A 22341-nucleotide genomic window follows, 5' to 3' on the forward strand; every position below is an offset into this window, starting at 1 on the left:
GATCTATCAGTTTTTCAAGAGAAGCCAGGAATCTGGGTTTTTCTGTGCCTCTCCCAGCTCTAAAATGTTGGCTTGGTGTTTTTCCTAAACACTGCAAAGGCCAAACCAAACACATCTGTGGCCCAGCGCTCTGCACCACTGCCCCAGGTCTTTTTCATATGAGCCTCATTAAAACTCTCTCCTCTATTTGTGCAATAGGTTCTTGAAAATCTGTGCCAGACTTTGTGTCCCATCCTTGGTTCTATCTTGTATTTTACTTGATTGTTTCAACCTGTCAAGATCTTTGTGATCTCAATGACTTCCCATTTATCACCATCAAATCTGCCACGTGTGCCCTCTCTCTCTCAAGTTGTAGATGAGAAAGTGGAACAGGTTGGGTTCAAAGCCCTGTGCTTGCCATCAGAGACTTCCTGTTCTCCTCCTCATCCTCACTCCAGCCTAAAGTGCCAGGCCCAGAAAGCACAGGCTTCTTACCTGTTCTTGGTTATTATCCAGGGCTCTCTCTCTCTCTCTCTCTCTGTCTCTCTGTCTCTCTGTGTTGGTTTGCTTGCTTATTTGTTTCTTTTTTTAAGATTTATTTTTATTATGTGTAAGTGTGTGTAGTATGGGTGTGGGTGCTCTGGGAGTTACAAACAGTTGTGAGCTTCCTGACATGGGTGCTGGGAACCTAACTTAGATCCTCTGGAAGTGTAGCAAGTGCTCTTGACTACTGAGCCATCTCTCCAGCCCCTCCTTTTCTTTCTTCCTTCCTTCCTTCCTTCCTTCCTTCCTTCCTTCCTTCCTTCCTTCCTTCCTTTCTTTTGACAATATCTCACACTATGGATCCTCCTGCCTCTGCCTCCTAAATGCTAGGATGACAGGCAAGGCAGCACCTTGCCTGGCGCAGGGCCATGTTTCCTAATCATTCTGTTTCTGTTTTCTCTAGAAAAGGAGGTTAATAATACTTGCTTGCTTCACTTGTAGTTAGAGATATCATGAAGGTTTATGAACCAAATGAAGAAAATGTGTTACTTTCCAAGGAGAAAATATTCACTGCTTTTCATCATAAAAATTAGCGCCTCATCTAATTCAGGCATTAGAACAGAGATCGTGTTTCCCAAACTGAACCAGGGTGGGCTTGGGCTCTGCTGCCTGGTACTGATCCCGAGTGTGCGGCTGAGCTTGTTCTCAGCCGTGCAGCGGTAGGTGTGCTTGTCTTTTACTTTCCATCACTTTCAGTTTGTAACATTCTTCTGTCCTTTCGTGGGAAGAAAATTGTCTTAGTTGGGATTTCTATGTCTGTGTAGAGGCACCATGACTGCGGCAGCTCTTACAAAGGAAAACATTTCATTGAGGCTGGCTTACAGTTCAGAAGTTTAGTCCATTGTCATCATGGTGGGAAGCATGGCAGCCTGCAGGCAGACATGGTGATGGAGAGGTGGCTGAGAGTTCTACATCTGGATCTGCAGGCAGCAGGAAGAGAGAAAGACACTGGGCCTGGCTTGAGAATTTGAAATCTCCAAGCCCACCCCAGTGACACACTTCCTCCAACAAGGCTACACCTATTCCAACAAAGCCACACCTCCTAATAGTGCTACTCCCTATAGGCCTATGGGGGCCATTTTCATTCAAACCACCACAAAAATTAAGCACAATGATTGATGAAATTAATTAAGGAAATAAATAATGGTTTTAAAGCATATATACACACACAAGCACACATCATGCCAGTGGGGCAGGGCAGTGCACATCTGCAGTCCCACCACTTGGGAGGCTGAGACAGGAAGATCATGAGTTTGAGGCCAGTCTGGGCTACATACTGAGGATCTGTCTGTAATAAATAAGTAAGTAAATGAGTAAATAAATATCAATTGCTTGTTTTCTCCTCCTAAATATACTACCTTAAAAATGGATAAGTTGCCGGGTGGTGGTGGCGGCGGCGGCGGCGGCGGCGGCGGCGGCGGCGGCGGCGCACGCCTTTAATCCCAGCACTCGGGAGGCAGAGCCAGGCGGATCTCTGTGAGTTCGAGGCCAGCCTGGGCTACCAAGTGAGTTCCAGGAAAGGCGCAAAGCTACACAGAGAAACCCTGTCTCGAAAAACCAAAAAAAAAAACAAAACAAACAAAAAAAAAACAAAACAAAAAAACAACAAACAAACAAAAAAAACAAAAATGGATAAGTTTTTTGAAGTTTAAGCTATTATTTCCCATTAGTAACTGAGAATGGCTGAACATTTCTCCTCCCTCAGCCTCCCCAGTAGCTGAGACCGCAGCACCTGCCCCCCACCCCATCCTCCACCTTCTGTGTGTTTGTGTGTGTGTACACATGCATGTGTGTCTGTGTGTGTCTGTCTGTGTCTCTTTTTTGTATTGTACTTTTCGGAATGTTTTCAGGCTAAAATTGCTGTGGTCTGAGCATGTCCCTGGAATGCAGACAGTACTGATTCATGGAACAGCCTGGCTGTCAGCCTTCTGTAAGCATAGTGTCCCTCATATTGCTTGAGTCTGGCTGCCATTCCCTAATCAGGACTTCTTACATCTGGTGCAGAGGCTAAGGGTCTTTAGCTGACAAGTTGAATCCATGTGCGTGTTGTGCTTTGCTTGCTTCTACAACACTTAGCTATAGCTGAAGCAAGGGTTCTTGATTAGCCTGTAGTGGGACTGGGATTAATCTGATTACTGCAACACATCCTTTTACTGCAAATGAGCCTTGATAGCCCGTTGTCTCCCTCTTGGATGTTTTGAGACAGGGTCTCTCTAAGTAGCCCAGGCTGGCCTTGGTCTAAGTCCTCCTGCCCCATATTCTCACATGCCTACCCTGGTAGAGCTTTTATTTATTTTTATTTATTTATTTATTTATTTTCACAAACACATCTGCTGCCTCATTGGACCTCTGCCATTTGTCCTGTAAAACCCTCATTTTCAGACACCCTATGAGGAATCTAAATAACTATTTTCTCCCTCCTCTATGACTAAGAAAGGCCGAACATTTGTTTCAATCCTTAAAGGATTGCAGTCACGTGCAGTGTTGCTTGTACAACATTGAGTGGCAGCCTGGTCAAGTGAAAAGCTTTGAGTCCTGAATTTGTTGTTTTTGTCTTTAGGACATGCTGCTGCTTTCAGCCCCAGATTCATACTCATTCTCTCTCTCTCTCTCTCTCTCTCTCTCTCTCTCTCTCTCTCTCTCTCTCTCCCCCCCTTCTCTTCCTCCCTCTCTCTTTCTCTCTCAAGAGAGTGTTTCTCTGTGTAGCTCTGGCTGTCCTGAAACTCACTCTGTAGATCAGGCTGGCCTTGAATTTAGAAATCCACCTGCCTCCGCCTCACTAGTACTGGATTTAAGGTGTGTGCCACTGCACCCGGCCTTTGCCCCAGGTTCTCACTGAGCCGTGAAGAGAACGGCTGCCCTGGGGTGGTGAGGATGAAAATGAGTGTATCTCGGACACCCCTCACACTTCTGGGCTCACTCAAGTTTAAGAAATGGCAGTAATGCTTCAGCTGCTGATTGTGACAGCTGTTGGATTCCCTGGGTCCCAGATTCTGTATGTCCAGATGTCTGTCAGGTCCCTGTGTCTTTCCTACCAGTTCTACTCTTTTATCCCTACTGCCTTGCTTTAATGCCACTCCAGGTACCACCTTGTCCTTTTACAGCCAACCCCCACCCCCACGCCCCCACCCCCCTCCGAGCCACACCCTCAGCCCACATCTCTTGCTTCATGAGCCAATTTTAGTAAGTGTCGACTCTTCAAAAATTCCTTTATTCTGCTGTCTAACTCTAATCCCTCCCTCCCTTCATCCCTTCCTTCCTTCCTTCCTTCCTTCCTTTCTCTCTTTCTTTCTATTGTTGTTTTTTAAGACAGGGTTTCTCTGTGTAGCCCTGACTGTCCTAGAACTTGCTCTATAGATCAGGCTGGCCTTAAACTCAGAGATCCTCCTGCCTCCGCCTCCTGAGTGCTGGTATTAAAGGTGTGTGCCACCACACCCAGCTGCCATGCCTGCTTTTTTTTTTTTTTTTTTTTGGTTTTTCGAGACAGGGTTTCTCTGTGTAGCTTTGCGCCTTTCCTGGGACTCACTTGGTAGCCCAGGCTGGCCTCGAACTCACAGAGATCCGCCTGGCTCTGCCTCCCAAGTGCTGGGATTAAAGGCGTGCGCCACCACCGCCCAGCCATGCCTGCTTTTTACATGGTGCTAGGATATGAACTCAGGTCCCTCTGCTTGTGCAATAAAAGCTCTTACCCACTGAGGCATCTCTTCATCACCTGAGAATATTAATCTTAAGGGGAAGGCTTCTCTGAATGCAACATTGGTCACATCTTTAGTTTTCTAAAGTGGGGGTTGCACTTGTGCCACCTTGCAGATATGGTGCTGGTTCATACCCCCCCACACACACCCACACATATATTTTCTGTGTATGTGTGTGCCTGAGTGTACATGTCTACCCCATGTGTATAGGAGCCCATGGAGGTTTTAAGAAGGCATTGGCTCTCTTAGAACCAGAGTTGTGGGTGATAGGTGCTAGGAACCAAACCTGGGTCTTCTGTAAGAATAGGACATGTAGCCAGGCAGTGGTGGTGCATGCCTTTAATCCCAGTACTCGGGAGGCAGAGGCAGGCAGATCTCTGAGTTCAAGGCCAGCCTGGGCTACAGGTGAGTTCCAGGACAGGCTCCAAAGCTACACAGAGAAACCCTGTCTCAAAAAAACAAAAAACAAACAAACAAAAAGAACAGGACATGCTCTTAACCAGTGAGCCAGCTCTCTAGCCCCACTGTGCTTATTCTTAGGTGCACCTATCGTGTCCCTATTCAGACCTGGGCTTTTGCCCCTTGTCATGGTATGCAAGAATTCAGCAGGTTCACAGAGATTTGTGGTATGTGTATGTATGTGTTTGAGATAGGATGCTCTGTGTGGTACAGGCTGACCTCACATATATGGTGTGTGTGTGTGTGTGTGTGTGTGTGTGTGTGTGTGTGTGTGTGTGTGTGAGGGAGAGAGAGAGAGAGAGAGAGAGAGAGAGAGAGAGAGAGAGAGAGAGAGAGAGAGAGAGAGAAGATCTCTATCCCAGTGTGGTCCAGTCTGACTTCAAACTTGTGTGTGTATTGGGGTGTGTGTGTATGTGTGTGTGTGCTGACCTTGAACTTGTGATCTTCCTGCCTCAACCTCCTAGAAAAATTGGTATTTAAAAATATCACTATTCTTATTTTTTTCTCTCTCTCTCTTTTTTTTTTTTTAGGTTTTTCGAGATAGGGTTTCTCTGTGTAGTTTTGCGCCTTTCCTGGAACTCACTTTGTAGACCAGGCTGGCCTCGAACTCACAGAGATCCGCCTGGCTCTGCCTCCCGAGTGCTGGGATTAAAGGCGTGCGCCACCACCACCCGGCACTATTCTTATTTTTAAAATAGTCTTTGAATATAGTTTTTTTTTTTTTAAATTTCATCTGAGAGGCCGGGCGGTGGTGGCGCACGCCTTTAATCCCAGCACTCGGGAGGCAGAGCCAGGCGGATCTCTGTGAGTTCGAGGCCAGCCTGGGCTACCAAGTGAGTCCCAGGAAAGGCGCAAAGCTACACAGAGAAACCCTGTCTCGAAAAACCAAAAAAAAAAAAAAAAAAAAAAAATTTCATCTGAGAATGGAGTTAAGTGTTAAGGAATATATTTAGTGATCCTCTTTAAAATTTTTGCTAAATTTGGCATATAGAGGTAGTCAGGGTGGAGAGTGGCACATGCCTGTGATCCCAGCACTTGGGAGGCTGAGGAAGTAAAATCTCAAGTTCAAGGCCTCTGGACTACATGGCACAACCCTGTTCCAAACATAAAACAATTCATAACTTTAACTTCTTCATTCATATCATTGCATTTAAAAACCATTTTGTATCAGCGTGCGTGCGTGCGTGCGTATGTGATGTGCATTTATAAGTGTGAGGTAGGCACTGGGGCATTCATATAGAAGTCAGAAGACAGCTTTGTGGAGTTTACTCTCTCTTTCCACCTGTATATGGGTTTGAGAAATCCAGCTCAGGTTGTCAGACTTTACCTTCTGAACTTTTTTGCCAGCTCCATATCATTATATTTTGAGCAGTTTTTTTGAGATAGAATCCACATACAATGTAATTAATCTGTTTTAACTATCTTTCTATACCATCCAGTATCATTTGATATAGTACATTGTTAATATAAAAATTCATAGACCGTATGTAACATAATACACTGTGTTGTTAATTACAGTCACAGCGCTGTGCAAGTTCCACTACTCTCTGTATTTCATTCATCCCCATCAGAAACTGTAATCATTAAGCAAAAACTCCCATAAACTCCTGGGGCCTCTAATAATATTTCCCTGTGGATTTTCCTTTTGTATGTATGCCATGTAAATGGAATCCAACAATATCTGACCTTTTGTTTCTGACATATTTCACTTACATCTGCAAGTACTGGCTGGTTTTGTGTGTCAACTTGACACAAGCTAGAATCATCAGAGAAGAAGGAGCCTCAGCTGAGGAAATTTCTCTATGAGATCCAGGCAAATGCCTGGATCAGTTATGTGATTGTCTCAATTAGTGATTAGTTGGGGAAGGTCCAGCCCATGGTGAATGGTGCCATCCCTGAGCTGGTGGTCCTGGGTTCTATAAGAAGGCAGCCTGAGCAAGCCAGGGGAACCAAGCCAGTAAGCAGCACCCATCCATGGCCTCTGTATCAGCTCCTGCCTCCAGGATCCTGCCCTGTTTGAGTTCCTTTCCGTGATTTCCTTCAGTGATGAACAGCAATGTGAAAGTGTAAGCCAAATAAACCCTTTCCTCTCCAACTTGCTTTTTGGTCAATGCTGCTATGAGGACCAGCCTTCAGCAGCTCAGGAACTGAAGGGGAGCCACGGAGTTGGTAAACTAATCACTCAACTTGACTTTTCTACCTGAGGGAGTAAAACTTAATTCTCTGGGAATGGCAAAAAAGGAAAACACACACACACACACACACACACACACACACACACACACACACACACACACACATCAACATGTCAGGATCTCACCTAAGGTGCTCATGAATGGCAGGCCTTCAGCAGGTCAGAGAAACTGAAGAGGAGATGTGGAGTAGGTGAACTACTGGACAGACGAACAGACACATGAGGACTTCTCTGGGGGCCAGAGCTTAGCTTAGGTCTTCATCTTGTTCCTCTTCCTGTTGCTTGTTCTGCTCTCTTCTTCTGTTCTGTTCTTCTAACCTGACGTTTTCCTTCTGCATCTTTCCTGATGACTTCCTTCTCACCATTTACTGACGGATGTCTTCCTTCTCCTTTATTTTTTCTCTTACAGCCTATGTACCCCAGCAAAATCTTTCAAGCAATATAAAAATTACAATGTGGTTACATTCTATCTTTTAGTAAATGACTTTTTTAAGTAAAAAATGTCTTTTAAGTAAAAGAAAACGAATACAAGTAAAAAACAACATGTTCCCATTCCCCTTATATGATTAAATATTTTAGGTATTATAGGTGAAAAACAAATTATCCCCAAGAACCCACATACATTCATGCCTAAGCAACTTGTTACAAATTAACAAAGTGTAAGCAAGCAAGGTGTTTTTCTCGGCCAGCTCTTTTACTGGCAGGCTACATTTTGTGGTTACAAAGAAAGGACCAATCATTTTATTATTTATCTCAAAAGATAATCCTATAAAAAAAATCTTAAAAGAATCACAAGTCTAAACTTTTATATATGAAAAACAACCAGTCAGCTATACTTTAAATCCTCAGGGTACATACCCATTCACCAACAGTTTTTTACATCAGGAAGCTGAGGACAGAAATGGGTACAAGGAATAATCATCGCCTTTGATCACCAACCCATCCTAACAAGAAAGGTATATCAGCCAGCAATAGCCAGGCTGCCATTGTTTTTGTTCCCTGACCTCAATGAGTCCCTTGCTCAACTGCTAAAAGTGTGCCTTTCTAAACTAAATTGTTCCCCAAGATTTTCTACCCCAAAGCCATTAACAAAAACATCTTAACTCAACCTTAAGTCATTATTTAAAGCTTGGTTTTAGCTATGAGGCACACTGAAACCTATGAACACATCTCCCAACATTAAGATTAAAGAACTTGAGCTAGCCTAGTTTCTGGGACTTAATTATTTTCCTTAATCATTAACCTAAGCCACAGTCTATATGGCTCCTCAAGAGAAATTCCTAAGTCTTAGCTGTGTGACACTTCCTTGTTCTTATTTTCTATCCTCTCTAGCCCCTGCTTTATTAGAGGACAAGGGCAACACTATATCCTGCCTTTACCTATATTAAATTTCCCACTAAACTAATGTCTATCATAATCCCTTACTATATTTGTTAAAAACCCGTAATCATCAAAATTCTATTTAAACTAACACTATTATTATATAAAATCATTACTTCAATTAAACAGTACAGCTTAAGAAGAAACCATTCTCGGCCGGGCGGTGGTGGCGCACGCCTTTAATCCCAACACTCGGGAGGCAGAGCCAGGCGGATCTCTGTGAGTTCGAGGCCAGCCTGGTCTCCAAAGCGAGTTCCAGGAAAGGCGCAAAGCTACACAGAGAAACCCTGTCTCGAAAAACCAAAAAAAAAAAAAAAGAAGAAGAAACCATTCTCATAATAATCCACAGGTAAAATCCACAGTAGAATGTGATATTTCCATGAGGTAATCACACTACATTAAAGGCAGTGGGGATCCCCCACACACCCATTCACACCCTTGCAGATACCAGAGAAAAATGGCAGAGGCAAACATGTAAAGACACAGCAGTAGCAAGAGACATTCTGGAGCTGAAGCCCTCAGAGCCTTGCCTATCTGAGATTCACCCATCAGTGCCTGGCATTCTGGTGGGCTGATCTCCTGAAGTCAATTCCCATCTGCTGCTCCTCTGACATTGCCACCAACAAGTTACGGTGTTTTGTTGCAGCAATGGAAACCCTAAGACATCAAGGCTTATCCATATTAATGCCATGTATCAGAACTTCATCTCCTTTATGGCTGAGTAATATTACATTGTATGGACCTACCACATTTTGTTTTTCCTTTCATCTGCTCAGAAACCTTCTTTCAATTCATTTCAGTAAATACCTGAGAGTAAAACTACTGAATAATTTACCTTAATAATATTTATAGACATTTTCTATATTGTTCAAAATGTTAGTGTTTTTCTTTTTGGCTAAACACAGAGTGCATTAACATAAGTGTGTTTCCTATTTTGACTCCATTTAATACATGAAACTATGTTTCAGATAAGCGATACATAGTTGTGGTGGTTTGAATGAAAATGGCCGCCATAGTCCCATAGGGAGTGGCACTATTAGGTAGTGTGGCCTTGTTGGAGTACATGTGGCATTGTTGGAGAAGTGTGTCAGTTTTAGATGCTCAAGCCAGGCCCAGTGTCTGATTCTTCCTGCTGTCTGCCTAGCTGATGTAGAACTCTCAGCTACCGCTCCAGCTCCGTCTGCTTTCATGCTGCCATGCTTCCCGCCATGATGATAGACTAGACCTCTGAACTGTAAGTCAGCCCAGTTAAATGTTTTCTTTTATAAGAGTTGCCGTGGTCACGGTGTCTCCTCACACCAATAGAAACCCTAACTGAGACAATTAAGCTTTTGTGTCAGTGCCTAATAACAGAGGTTCCTAATAACAGATGCTTTCCCCACACCAGCTAAAACTGCCCTGCATTTATTTCTCTTTGGTTCAGTTAACAGTCCAGCCATCAGGCTGTTTCCTTCATGAGCATTGAAACACAAGTCCCACTTATCTGTGATGTGATTATTGAAAATAGCTTTAGAAAACCAGTGTGCCAGCGGGAACAGGGATGTTGTATTATTCTTCCGAGCCATCTCCACATAAATTGGCATTCTAGAGGAGTCTGCAAGAAAGGCCCAGTGTAACTCCTGCCACCTCTCCATTTCCCCATTAAAAGCAGTCAGTTACAGGTTGAAACTGGAGTCTACATCTAAAGAGGGAAATGCCACTCATCACTACTGTAACTGTCACTCTTGTTCGATTGCTGATAGCTAGAGGCTTTGCAAGGGAAATTTCGCTTTCAGGTTGAGGCTTTGCCTTAGAAAAAACAGCAGTAACTCTGCCAACAGACAGAGCTTTCCTGGGCCTCAAATCCTTGACACAAGAAGTCATTGAGCTGTGTGAAAACAATGGGTGGGAACTTGAAACCCTGTCTTCATGTAAGAACTTGGCCTCCTTTTCTCTTCCCTCTTTTAGCCACAGAAACACAGTATTTAGAGCACTCTGGCTTCGACTGCGGGTGTTCTGTCAGCCTTTCCATTAATAACGCCTGCTTTTCAGGGGTCTGCAATAAAGCTGCAACATCTCCTTCGCTCTGATTTGGACTCCCTAGTCTTTCCTGGGGGGGATGAATTTTGCAAAACGGAGACAATGTCTTTCTAGTCTGTTTTCGTTTGGTGTTTTGAGTTGTCTTCATTAAACCTTTTAAGTAACGAGAAACTTGATCCTCCCAGTAGTGTTGGATCACATGCCAAGATTCTCATTTCTTTTACATTTTTGTTTAGTTTTTGAGACAAGGTCTCATGTAGCCCAGGCCGGCCTCAAACTTCCTGTGTAGCTGAGGATAACCATGAGTTCCTGAACCTCTTGTCTCCACCTGGCAAGATTCTGATTTCTGTTTCCCTGTTGTGTTGTGGCGTCTAGAAAGATTCTGGGTTCCTCTTTGGTTCTGATTCTGATACCTAGACTGTGAGTATTGGGCAGTGTGGTTGAGTGACATTCACTGTACAGCCTCCAGTTAAAAGCAGTCGTTTCTTTTATAAATGTGCCTATGACAAGATTTAATGATCCCATTTTTTGTTTTGTTTTGTTTTGCTTTTTAGTAAAGCAGGAGAAGAGAGTACAGGGGAGATGGTTCAGTGGGTGAGGATACTTGCTCTGTGAGTTCAAATCTCCAGCACTGATATAAAAAGCCATGTGTGATCATGTGCATGGTTGTAACCCAAGTGCTTGCTATGGTAGGTAGAGGATGGCTAGGGCTTTCTGGCTGCCAGACTAGCTCCATGTTCATGAGTCACCATGTGGGTGCTGGGAACTGAACATGAGTCCTCTGAAAGAGCAATGTGTACTCTTAACTACTGAGCCATCTCTCCAGCCCCTCATTCTTTATTTTTATAACGATGAGTATGGTACATACAATTTCAAATGTGCTAGGCAAGTGTTCTACCTCTGAGCTATAGCCATGGTTCCTAAATGTCTTTTGAAATCTTTTGAAATAATAACAAATACTTTCAAGCAGATTTGGGAGCCACTTTTCCTTGCTCCAGAGCCCGAGACGCTAACTGGTGCACACGCATGTCCCAACAGTAGCAGTAACTGTGATGGCATTCACCAGCCTGGTAGCTGCCAACACAGTGGAGAGATGGCTGAAAGAGAAGCCCCAGGGTGAAAAGAGCCCTGTGTCCACTGTACACCCCATTAGTGGTACTAAAATAGTGGGAATCCCTGAGTTCTCAAAGGGAGTAGGTGAAGCAGGAAGAGGGCATGCTCAGCTGAAGTCTCGGGGACATGCACATCAAATCCCTTGACAGGACATCCAGATGTTGCCACAATATGATGCTTTCTCCTGAACAAATACCCGTAGCATAGATGAGAGTTACTCAGTGTCTAAAATTAGAAGGACTAGTAAGCTATGGGGAATTAGGATGAAGTAAGGAACCTCTGACTTGGCACTGGAAGTCTGGCTGTTTGTGGGAAGCCGTCCTTTGTTACACTTGGACAAGCTGTTCCCTCAGTGCGCCTGTTCCTGAAGTATTGAATTTCTGTACCTTTTATCCAGCAAAAGCAGCTGAGGATTTTTTCTTAAACATTTCCTTTTCTTTTGCCATTTGGACTTGCTGCTTTGAATGCTCTCCTCAACAAGGGTTACATTCCATCCAGGGAAGCTGTGCAGACTGCTCCGGCCACGCCTGCAGATTCAAGACTAGTGTGTTGTGAGCTTTGGGCAATATAGAAACAGAACTTGAAATGTAAACGTTTAGTTTTGTTGGGTACTGCTGAGTGTGCCCTGGCCTTGTCTTAGGATTTTAACTTTTGGCTTGTGTCCCAAAAATCATAAAAAACAAGCTCATTGGTTCACATTTTTCAGTGGATGTGGTTTGCAGAAATCGTAAATAAAAGTAACTTATGTGGAACAGAGCATTTTAGCAAATAAAGTGAGAATTACTCCCTTTGCTCGGCACATTCTTTTGACTCACAGACTTGGAAAAAAAACTGTGCTGTAAATAAAGCCCCTTTATACTCTGGATTTCTGAATGGGCTAACAGAGGCTAAGTGTGAACTCCAGTGATTCTCATCTGATGGGTGCCCCTGTGTCCCCGAGCAGTGCTACTAACTCAGTGTATTGTAGGATGCAGGGAAAACACACCGCTAACGGCCGGGGGCAGCAGAGAGAGTTCTGGAGCCTCTGCAGCTGTTGAATAGCTTCTTGGAGAAGGAGCTACATTGTTACTATTGCTGAGGCTTCTTGGAGCACCTCTGCTCCAGCTGAGGATGCCTTGTTTCCATAGCAACAGCTCTGAATGGTACAGGATGGCCCACAGTTTTAGAAAGGACTTTCTATAAATAGAAGCTACTTACTTGGATGTTTCTTCTACCAGTGTATGACATCAGGGCCTTTGTTTAGGACTCAGATGTATCCCTTGCCAGTTTTTGCTTTCTAGACAGTTATCTTACTAATGCTGAGGAATGATTCTTTTATTCATCTCCCTGTGTATCATTTTTCTCTCCTAATTACATTTCTGTGGGGTGGGGGAGTGCACATGTGGCTACATGTGCATGTGTAGACCCGAGGTTGACATTGGGGGTCTTCCTCAGTTGCTCTACACTTTTTAAAAAATGAGTTCATTTTAGAGGGTAGTGCATGGAAAACAGAAGTTGAAGTTGTAAGAGTCAGTTCTCTCCTTCCACCTGATGGGTTCTGGGAATCAAACTCGGGTTAACAGGCTCAACAAGTACTCTTACCATCTCATCTTACCTGCTGAGCCATCTTGTAGTCCCCCGATTCATTTTTTGAGGCAGGGTCTCTCATTAAACCTGGAGCTTAACAGATTCACTAGACTGGCTGGCCAGCAAACTCTGGAGACCCTCCTTTCTCTCTGCCTCCCCAGTGCTGGGATTACAGGTGCAGCACTAACCCAGCTTTTTCCGTGGGTTCGGGGATCCAAATTCACGCACAGTGTGCAGCAAACACTTTACTGCTTGAATCATCTTCTTAGTGCCCTGCCCCCAACCCCCTCAACTTACATGTTTCTTATTTTTCTTTCTTTTTCCTTTGTTTTGTTTTGTTTTTCAATACAAGGTTCCTCTGTGTAGCCTTGGCTTTTCGGGAACTCACTCTATAAGAGCAGGCTGGTTTAGAACTCAGAGTTCCACCTGCCTCAGCCTCCCAAGTGCTGGGATTAAAGGCATACGCCACCACCCGCCGCATGTTTACATTTCTTGCAGGTTTCCCCTGGAAGCTGTTTTGAAAGACTTGTTCCTTTGCTGAGTAGCTTTTCCTCTCAGATCTAGCACAGTCCATTTAGTAGACACCCCTGCTTATTTCCCTTCCTTCTTTCCTCATCTGCTTTATGGTAGGATGGTTTTTGGTGTTTGTTTTGTTACTGTCGTTTGGCTTTTGAGGTAGGGTTTTGCTGTGTAGCCCAGGCTAGTGTCAAGCTTGAGTTCCTCCTTCCTGTACCTCTTGAGTACAAAGATGATCACCATGCCCAGCAGACACTCAGTTTTTATTAAAGATAATTAAATAAGTAAGCCAACCTTTTTCTGGAGCCACCTTGACTTTCAGCATGCTTAGGAAATGTCATTCTCATCGTCCTTCCCACACGTCTTCAGGTACTAGACTTGGCCAGCTCGTTTACAAAGCTCTTTCCAGAAAGATCACCGATGACCTTCGTATTCCATCGGGACAGTCAGGAAACAGTGTACTGGTTGCCATTCAGTGAACCCCTTCCATGAGCATGGCACTCATATATGGAGTCCGGACTACAGGTTAAAAGACAAAGTCCTGATTTAAACTGTCTTAAACAACAAACAAAACATGGAGGGAGAATTGCTGGGAAGGGAGTTGAACAGTTTGCCCCTGGGAAGTGTCTCCATAGGCCTTGTCCAACAGCCAAGGCTCAGACCTGGAGTAGTGCCTGCGTCTGTCCCTCCCAGGAGGCCAGCCTCCTTCCTTTGTTGGAGAACCTTGCTGCTGTCTAGCCTAGCCTCATCTTCCAGCTCGCCTTCCCAATTCCAGTTCTGGAAAAATCATAATCGCAGCGTGTGACTGTCTGCTCCTTTAACACAGGACTCTGTAAGAACACTGCGAGAGGGAACCTGCAGGTTTTGGGGTATATTGGGTCAATAATTCCAAAGATTTCATCACCCAACCCCAGGAGTCTTCCTAACAAAAATCTCTGAGAGGAGTACTATTATTTCTGCTCTAGAAATGGTAAAGCTGGGACTCCTGGAGGCCAAGCGGCTTGACAGAGGTCACATGGTTAAAGCCAAGCCTCCAACCTCAGTCTCTGGCTCCAGATCGCTTGCTTTTGTCCAGTACAGCATGTTTCTTTCCCAGGTAATAGAAAAGAAAGGGGAACCAGCAGATAGATGTCAGTGTAAAATAGCAGTGGTGGAAAAATGGTGGGAAATCTGATTTTCTTTCTAGTAACCTTAAATGTTACTACTTTAAGGTTTTTTGTTTTTTTTCAGTTTTTGGTTTTTTGAGACAGGGTTTCTCTGTGTAGCTTTGGAGCTTTTGGAATTCACTCTGTAGACCAGGCTGGCCTCGAACTCACAGAGATCCTCCTGTCTCTGCCTCCTGAGTGCTGGGATTAAAGTCATGCGTCACCACCACCTAGATTTTACAAGATCTTTTAAAAATGAACAGCAGCAACAAATGGTAGGAAATGAGATTTCAGTTTCTGAAGACTGCCTTTGGGTTCACCAGAGAGTGATATAATTCTCTGGTAAAGCTAACTGCCCAGTTAGATGCATCTTCGAGCTAAAGGAGGTACTTAGTGACCAAGAGCATTACCCTTCTGGTCTGCCAAAAAGAAACAGGAAGGGAAGAAAGTAGAGACCTCTGTGCAAGGTCCCTGCTGCTTCTCTTCTGGGCCAGTGACCTGGTCTGGCCAGGATCATGCTCAGAATATACCTCAGGAGGCAGGACACTTGAAAGTCATGGCTATCATGTGTGGTGCACAGAAGCACGAGGATACTGTAATGGCTTTTGCTAAGTCTTGGAAGCAAGCTCAGTGGGTCACTTTGTGTCTCTGAGTACAGATATGGAGTTGCCAAAAGAGGGTCACAGTAGAAATTGCTATGCAGTGATACTCGAGGCTCAGACTGCCACCATACTGCTCCACTCAGAGACAGCAGGCAGAGCAGAAAGGCAGGGTGATGGAAAGCAGACATTTGGGGTGATTGATTCTGTTTTTAATCTGGATCCAATTTGACATGGGAAAGTGCCATATTTAAATGGTGTCCAGGAATGGAGGTAGAATCTTCCAGAGCATTTTCTGATTACCTGTGTCAGATGTGCATGTTAGTGTTTTGTTTTTTGTTTTAAAAAGAATCTTCTCCTTCCATAGGCCTTGCACTTTTCCCAGGTGTGAACTGTTCTTCTGTGGTGCAGTTGACTATTGGAAAGCAGATAGCAAATACTAGGACTAGTTGAGAAGGGACTTACTCTGTAGACTTACTTCTCAGAGGAAACATTTTGACTCTGGAAAATGAATTATATTAACTTTCATGAGCTTCAGTGCATTATTATAACAAGCGAAGGCTGAAAAAATATCTGGCAGACCGTTTATCTTTCTTGAAGTCTGTGAAATATAAGATTGTGTGAGTCTTGTGTCCCTCGGTGGAAGCAGTCTGGAGAGGACAGGACAGGAGCTCCTTAGTGTATAACCTGTCCTTTTAAGGTGTTTGGCTATAATCCCATCAGCATGTCACTGTAACATGCATACCTTAAACATCACAGAATGCCACATGAGCCATGCCCAAAAAGGAAGTCTTTTTTGGCAGTCTGTTGCCTGCAAGGTCTCTGTGGTATTCTGACATCATGACTCAAAAGCATGTTTAGAAGCCTCCAATGAGTTTAGAGTGTACTGATCCCTCCCCTTGGCATCACCTTGGCATTAAACTCGGTTACCCAGGCAAATGCTCCCAATCTAAAGTGTGATGCTGTGAGTGATTTTGAACCACTGCTTGAGGTTGTACCTGAAGTTAATGGGATGGTACACCACAGCACCCTGATGCAGAATAGTCTGAGCGCTGCCATTCAATGCTGACGGTTTTAATTATTTGGCAAAGATTTGTTGGATTTTAGCTGTGCTATAGCTTTGGCTAGATGCTCTTGGTAAAGTGACCATATAACTTATCACCAAGACCAGTTTTATTTGTGTGTGTGTGTGTGTGTGTGTGTGTGTGTGTGTGTGTGTGTGTGTATGAGTGTTTTGCCTACCACCTGGAACTGGAGTTACAGACAGTTGTGAGTTGCCAGGCTAGTGCTGGGAAATGAACTGGGTCCTCTGCAAGAACATCCAGGACTCAACTGCTGAGACATCTCACCAGACCCACCAGGGCTACTTTTGAGAGTGAGAGGAGCTATCCATAATTATACTGAACCACACTATAACCCTCACACTTGAGGGCAGAGGCAGAATCATAGTTTAAGGCCAACTTCAACTGCATAATGAGTCTGTGTCTTACAAATCCAAAGAAGGTGCTGAGAATGTGGCTTAGTTAGTAGAGCATTGCCTGACATGCGTGAGGGACACCCTGGGTTTGATCCCTACAACTGCCTGTTACCACATGTCTGGAGTCCTGGCACTTGAGGCAGCAGGATTAGAAGTTCAAGGTCCTCTTAGGATACATAGTGAGTTCTAGGGAAGCCTGGGCTCCATGATCATGCCCCAACAAAACAATGCAAGCCAGTCTACAATAATAATAGTAACGAGAATAACTTTATCATTGTTACATGATGCAGTCACACAGCGGGACTATCCTAGCTAACCCCAATGGACAGTGCCTGGAGTATTCATGTCCTGGGGTACGTACAACTGGTTTACTATGGAACTAGGCAGACAGCTAGTTCCATAGTAAATCCAGAACTTTATAAAGGTCCTGGGTTTGATTCTTAGCACTGCGAAAACAAACCAAAATTATAGAAACAATGCTCTTCTACAATTATCCCAGGACCCCACAACCCGTTCCCCCCTTCTGAACTATTTACATAGTAGAGTGTGCAAGCAGCTCTCTCTGTGAGAATTCCTCCATTCATTTGCTACTGCTTTTCCACACTTCATCACTCACACAAAAAACTTATCGAAGGTAGTCTGCTGGAGTCCAATGAACTTCTTCCTTCCTTCCCTTCTTTCTTCCTTTTTTTTTAAAGTTCTCCCTAAATAGCTCAGGCTCACTTCCAACTCATGGCAATTCTCCTGCCTCGGACTCCCAAGTACTGAGATTATAGGCATGTACCACCGTGTCTAGCTCAATCAGCTTTTTTTGTACCCATGTGATGTTGTAGCTATCCCTCGCTGGCACTGTGTATGAAAATGAGCAAGTCAGGCTGGGCTCCCAAACCACATTATTTACCTACACAAGTGGCAGAGAAAGCTGGGCCATGGTTGGCCAGCCCAACTTTGTGTCAGCTCCTCACCATGTCAGCACTGTCTGCTGCCCGCTCCCGGTCCCCCATAATCCGCCTTCATCACAGTTTTTAGCATCTTCCCTGTAGCCGGTGGCAGCCCTCTGTCTTAATCCAGTGTAAGGAGTGAGTGCTCTTTTTCACCTTCAACACTGGTGTGGTTTGGGTGTCATCATAGTCCTGTTTATCTGCCGATGATGGTTTCTGTCTTGAAAGTTTGCCACTGCCTTTTCTTCCAGACAGCTGGACTATCTGAGGGCTCGGTTCTCTCCTCCCTTGTCTCGCCTTCCCTCTCCCCTCATACAGGCACCTAATCAGAATGTGCTTGAGTGACTGAAAGAGTGAATGAAATTCTGACTGGCGTGACTGAACAGCTGTGGGTTATCACAAACCACAGAGCCGTGAGCCCTCCACATGTGTAGCTGTAATGCTTTTCCACCTCCCCTCATCGCGGCGATGTGTGGGCGATAACATTTTTCGTGTGTCCCATCCATCTTTGTGGCGGTTTATTTCCTGAGAAACATTTGGCTCACTATAGCTTCAGATGTGCCCTTCTGACTTCATTTTATTGGTTTCTAAGTAGGACACCATAAATGTCTAAGATTTGCCACAACTTTGGAGTCCCCATGCCAGTCCTGATTTTGTTGGTGGCGGTGATTGTTGACACAGTCTTTTAGAGTCGTTTTGTAGATGAGGAAACTGATACCCAGCCAGTGTCCAGAGTTAGCGACTTCTGACTTGGAGCTGCCACTGTTTTCACAGGTGTGAAGGCTCGTGCACATCCTGAGAGACAGCTGTGTGTCCTTTGTCATTAGTAACATGTATAGGAATCACCAAAACAGAGGGACTGGTTTAGTTTTCAATGGAAACTTTATGGCAGGCATGGTAGCATGAGCTTATAGTCCCAGCACTGAGAAAGGCAGAGGCAGAAGGAGGGCTGCAAGTTTGAGGCCAGCCTGGTCTACAGAGAGTTCTGTTTCAACCATGACTACATAGTGAGGCTCTGTCTCAGAAAACCAAAAACTGACTTTAAATTGTATGCTGTAGATTACTAAGTTCTTAGACTTTGCTTGTGCTCATATATGAGGCTTTATCTCCTCCTGTTCTGGTGCAGTGAAACTGTCGGTCGAGAACAATGAATGGAGAGAGTTTCTGGCCAGAACTTTCGGGAGACTGGAATTGATTACAGCAGAGTGACTGGCGCTTACTCTCCTTGCTTCTCCTTTTTAACCTGCTTCTCTTATTCTAGGCTCTCGAAGAGGCCCAGAAAGCCATTCAGCAGCTCTTTGGCAAAATCAAGGATATCAAAGACAAAGCAGAAAAATCAGAACAAATGGTGAGTCAGGTGTCTTCCTTACACGTTTGCACCCGGAGCGGGAAGTTAGTGTCTCTGCCAGTCACAGTAGTTAAAGGCTCTTCCTCCCCCTGCCTGCCAGTAGTGGTCATGCACTCCTCTCTGTGAGTACATCCCCGACTGCCTCAGAGGAGCTGCGAGACAGGGGTGACTCACCGGCCTTGCTGCCCTACATTTGCAGCCGCTTCTTCAAATAGGAAACAACCCCCCCCCCCCCACACACACACACACACAAATAGTTTCCTAGTCATTTTGGATGCCTTACTCTAGCATATTTCTGGCTTGTTGTTTCCCAGTTAAGATAGCTGAGATGTAATCTGGTAAGTAGCTCACTAACAGTGGTCGAGGGTCTAGGGTGGGGGTACCATACCCAGGATACATGCACACAGTTTTCCTACTCTCTGAATTTGTAGGGGATGTGCTCAGAAGGGACCCTGCTGACCAGGAACCCAGCCTTAACCACAGCTGCTCCTCAGGAGCCACCAGGCTGCACTGGGTTTCTGGGCTGAGAGTCTAAGTCATGTGATGCATCTAAATGACAGCTTCCTCAACTATGAAATAATAAAAACGTCTCCCTCACAGGATCTCAGAGCAGAACACCTATTTTCTCTGGAGTACAATACTCAGCACCAAGCAGTGTGATCATCAAGTGACACTAGCAAAGATGACATTTGCTAGAGTTCGTTGTACTTAATTTTGTTTATTTTGAGATGGGGTTTTTCTGTGTAGACCAGGCTGGCCTCAAACTCACAGAGATCCACTTGCCTCTGCCTCTCAAACACTCAGTGGTTACACTCAGCTTTTATGCTCAGCAATAACGCTATGATTTTAAGCTGCTGTTCTGGACCCTCTTCCAGCCAAGTGGGACACAATGATAGGGGAATTAGTACTTGGCAAAATCTCTCAAGGTGCCAAGCACAATGCCCGAAGCTTCTCTGGTGAATCCACTTCCCCTGACTGGAAGACACTTGCGTTCCCACATCATGCTCCATTCTCTCGGGTCTGCCAGGACAATTGGCAGCTTTTGCTCCCCAGGCTGCCCTTCTCCTCTTAGGAGGTTACACGTTAAGCTTATCAAAAGCACTGGACTTTTTTTTTTTTAATGTGAGTCAGTCTTTTTTTGGCTGGAGATCAGGAATAAACTATAGCTTCATTAATAAAGACTGCCTCAATGCAGCCAGCTGAGCCCAGCCAGCACCTGTAGTGGCAGAAGACGACACACTTACTGTGGAGGGATGTGCTGGACTTGACTCCACCCTATCCTCAATGCTGTGCTCCATCAAGAGCAAAAAATAAAGTAAACTTCTTTCTTTGAGGGTTTTGTGACCCTAGGTATGAAATCTGAAGAGATGCCAAATTTAAAAACACAAAAGCTAAACGAAAACCATTTGAGACAGGTTTTGCTAGGTAATCCAAACTGGCCTTAAACTCAGTGTGTAGCCCAGGCTGTCAGTGAACTTGTGATCATCATGGCTGAGCCTCTCAAGTGGTAGGTAGGATTATAGACGTGGCCACCACATCCAGCCCAAAAGAATGACTTTAAGAAAGGAAGGGCTCACTTACATGGTAGATTAGACCAAAAGGACAGCTGGGTACAGTGGTACATGCCTATATTCCCAGCACTTGGGAAGTAGAGGCAGGAAGATTGACACAAATCAGGGCCAGCCTGGTCTACATAGCAAGTTCAAGGACAGCCAGAGCTACATAGTGAGACCTTGTCTCAATAAAAAGAAAGAAAGAAAGAAGCTGAGGACTGGAGACATGGCTCAGCAGTAAGAACACTTGCTGCTCTTGCAGGGGCCCTGGTTTGGTTCCCAGCACCCACATCAGGCTCCTTACAACTGTCTTAGCTCCAGCTCCAGGGACCCAGTACCTCTTCCTGCCTCTGTGGCTCCAGTACACACATATTCACATAAAACAAGAAAAATAAATCTCTTCTTTTTTGCTCTTTTCCCCTTTAAAGACAGGGTCTCTCTACCTAGACCTCTCTGTCCTGAAACTTACTCTGTAAAACAGGCTGGCCTTGAACTCACAGAGATCTGCCTGCCTCTGCCTTGTAAGTACTGGGATTAAAGGTGTGCATGCATCACCACACCCAGCCCCAAAATATATCTTTAAAAAAGAGAAACAAGCAAAGAAAACCTGAAAGGAGCTAATTATTGTAAATTATTTTAGTTTTATATTGTGAGAGTATTCTTATTTTTTCTAGGGGCTAACCTGAGGTTATTTCAAATGATTTTATGTGTATGATTTTCTTGTGGAGTGACTCGAAGGTGGGTTTACAGCTTTCTTACCTTTCCCTGTTTTCAATGTGTAGGTAAAGGAAATCACCCGAGATATTAAGCAGTTAGACCATGCCAAGCGCCACCTGACCACCTCAATCACGACACTGAACCACCTGCATATGCTGGCCGGTGGGGTCGACTCCCTGGAGTAAGTAAGCAGAGTGAACTTTCTCAGGGAACCCATGGGAAATGTTCCACAGAAGGAGAGTGACTTCATGGAGTTATTCATTTCCCAGCCAGGCTAGCCTCACCATCCTGCCCCACTTTTGGAACATTGACCACAAGTGTTCTGTCACTTTTGGTGTTCAAAACTTAAGAAAGGAGCTGGGATGTAGCCCAGTGGCAGAGTGCCTACTTGACATGCCCAAAGCCCTGGGTCCCATCCCCAGTACTGCAGAAGACAACAGACATCTGCCTTAATAAGAAAATGATGGACAGATGACCTGAGGAGGCCACAGAAAGCCCATGAGAATGACCCTGAGAAGTGGGTCGTTTGGTGTGGTAGATCTAGACCAGTCAGTCAGACAGTGATTCAGCTCAGTCACTCCCCAAGGCCTCTGCCTTGGCAGCTGCTGCTCCTTCTCTTGGGCTGAATTGCACCTCACCAAAGAGACCATTTGTAAACAAATCTTTGATGTATCATTCAACCCACTTTTTTTCTAAAACCCATGTTTTCAAGATTGTAGCTTTCTGTTTAACACATTTAGAAACAGTATTAAAAGAAGTTGCTGGTTGTTTACCACAGAATAGTGTGATTCAAAGCCTCCTTCTCTAGCACCGGAGCTCCTGTCTGGTGGGGGGGGGTGTCCAAAGCCTCCTTCTCTAGCACCCCAGCTCCTGTCTGGTGGGGGGGTGTCCAAAGCCTCCTTCTCTAGCACCCCAGCTCCTGTCTGGTGGGGGGGGTGTTCAAAGCCTCCTTCTCTAGCACCCGAGCTCCTGTCTGGGGTGGGGGGGTGTCCAAAGCCACCTTCTCTAGCACCCGAGCTCCTGTCTGGTGGGGGAATGTCCAAAGCCTCCTTCTCTAGCTCTCAAGCTCCTGTCTGGGGTGTGTGGGGTGTCCAAAG

General features: G+C 44.8%; 1 protein-coding gene across 1 annotated transcript in view; it reads left to right on the forward strand.

Moving 5' to 3' along the window:
- Vps53 (VPS53 subunit of GARP complex) overlaps positions 1-22341 on the forward strand; it is a 151173-nt gene that overhangs the window by 25598 nt on the left and 103234 nt on the right. Inside the window, exons 5-6 of the mRNA XM_052756010.1 lie at positions 18888-18974; positions 21310-21425. Of these exons, the coding sequence (XP_052611970.1) occupies positions 18888-18974; positions 21310-21425 (203 nt within the window). The remainder of the gene's footprint in view (positions 1-18887; positions 18975-21309; positions 21426-22341) is intronic.

The sequence above is a fragment of the Peromyscus californicus genome, unplaced genomic scaffold, assembly GCF_007827085.1.
Source record: "Peromyscus californicus insignis strain IS unplaced genomic scaffold, ASM782708v3 Scaffold_3__1_contigs__length_106647218, whole genome shotgun sequence".
NCBI lineage: Eukaryota > Metazoa > Chordata > Mammalia > Rodentia > Cricetidae > Peromyscus > Peromyscus californicus.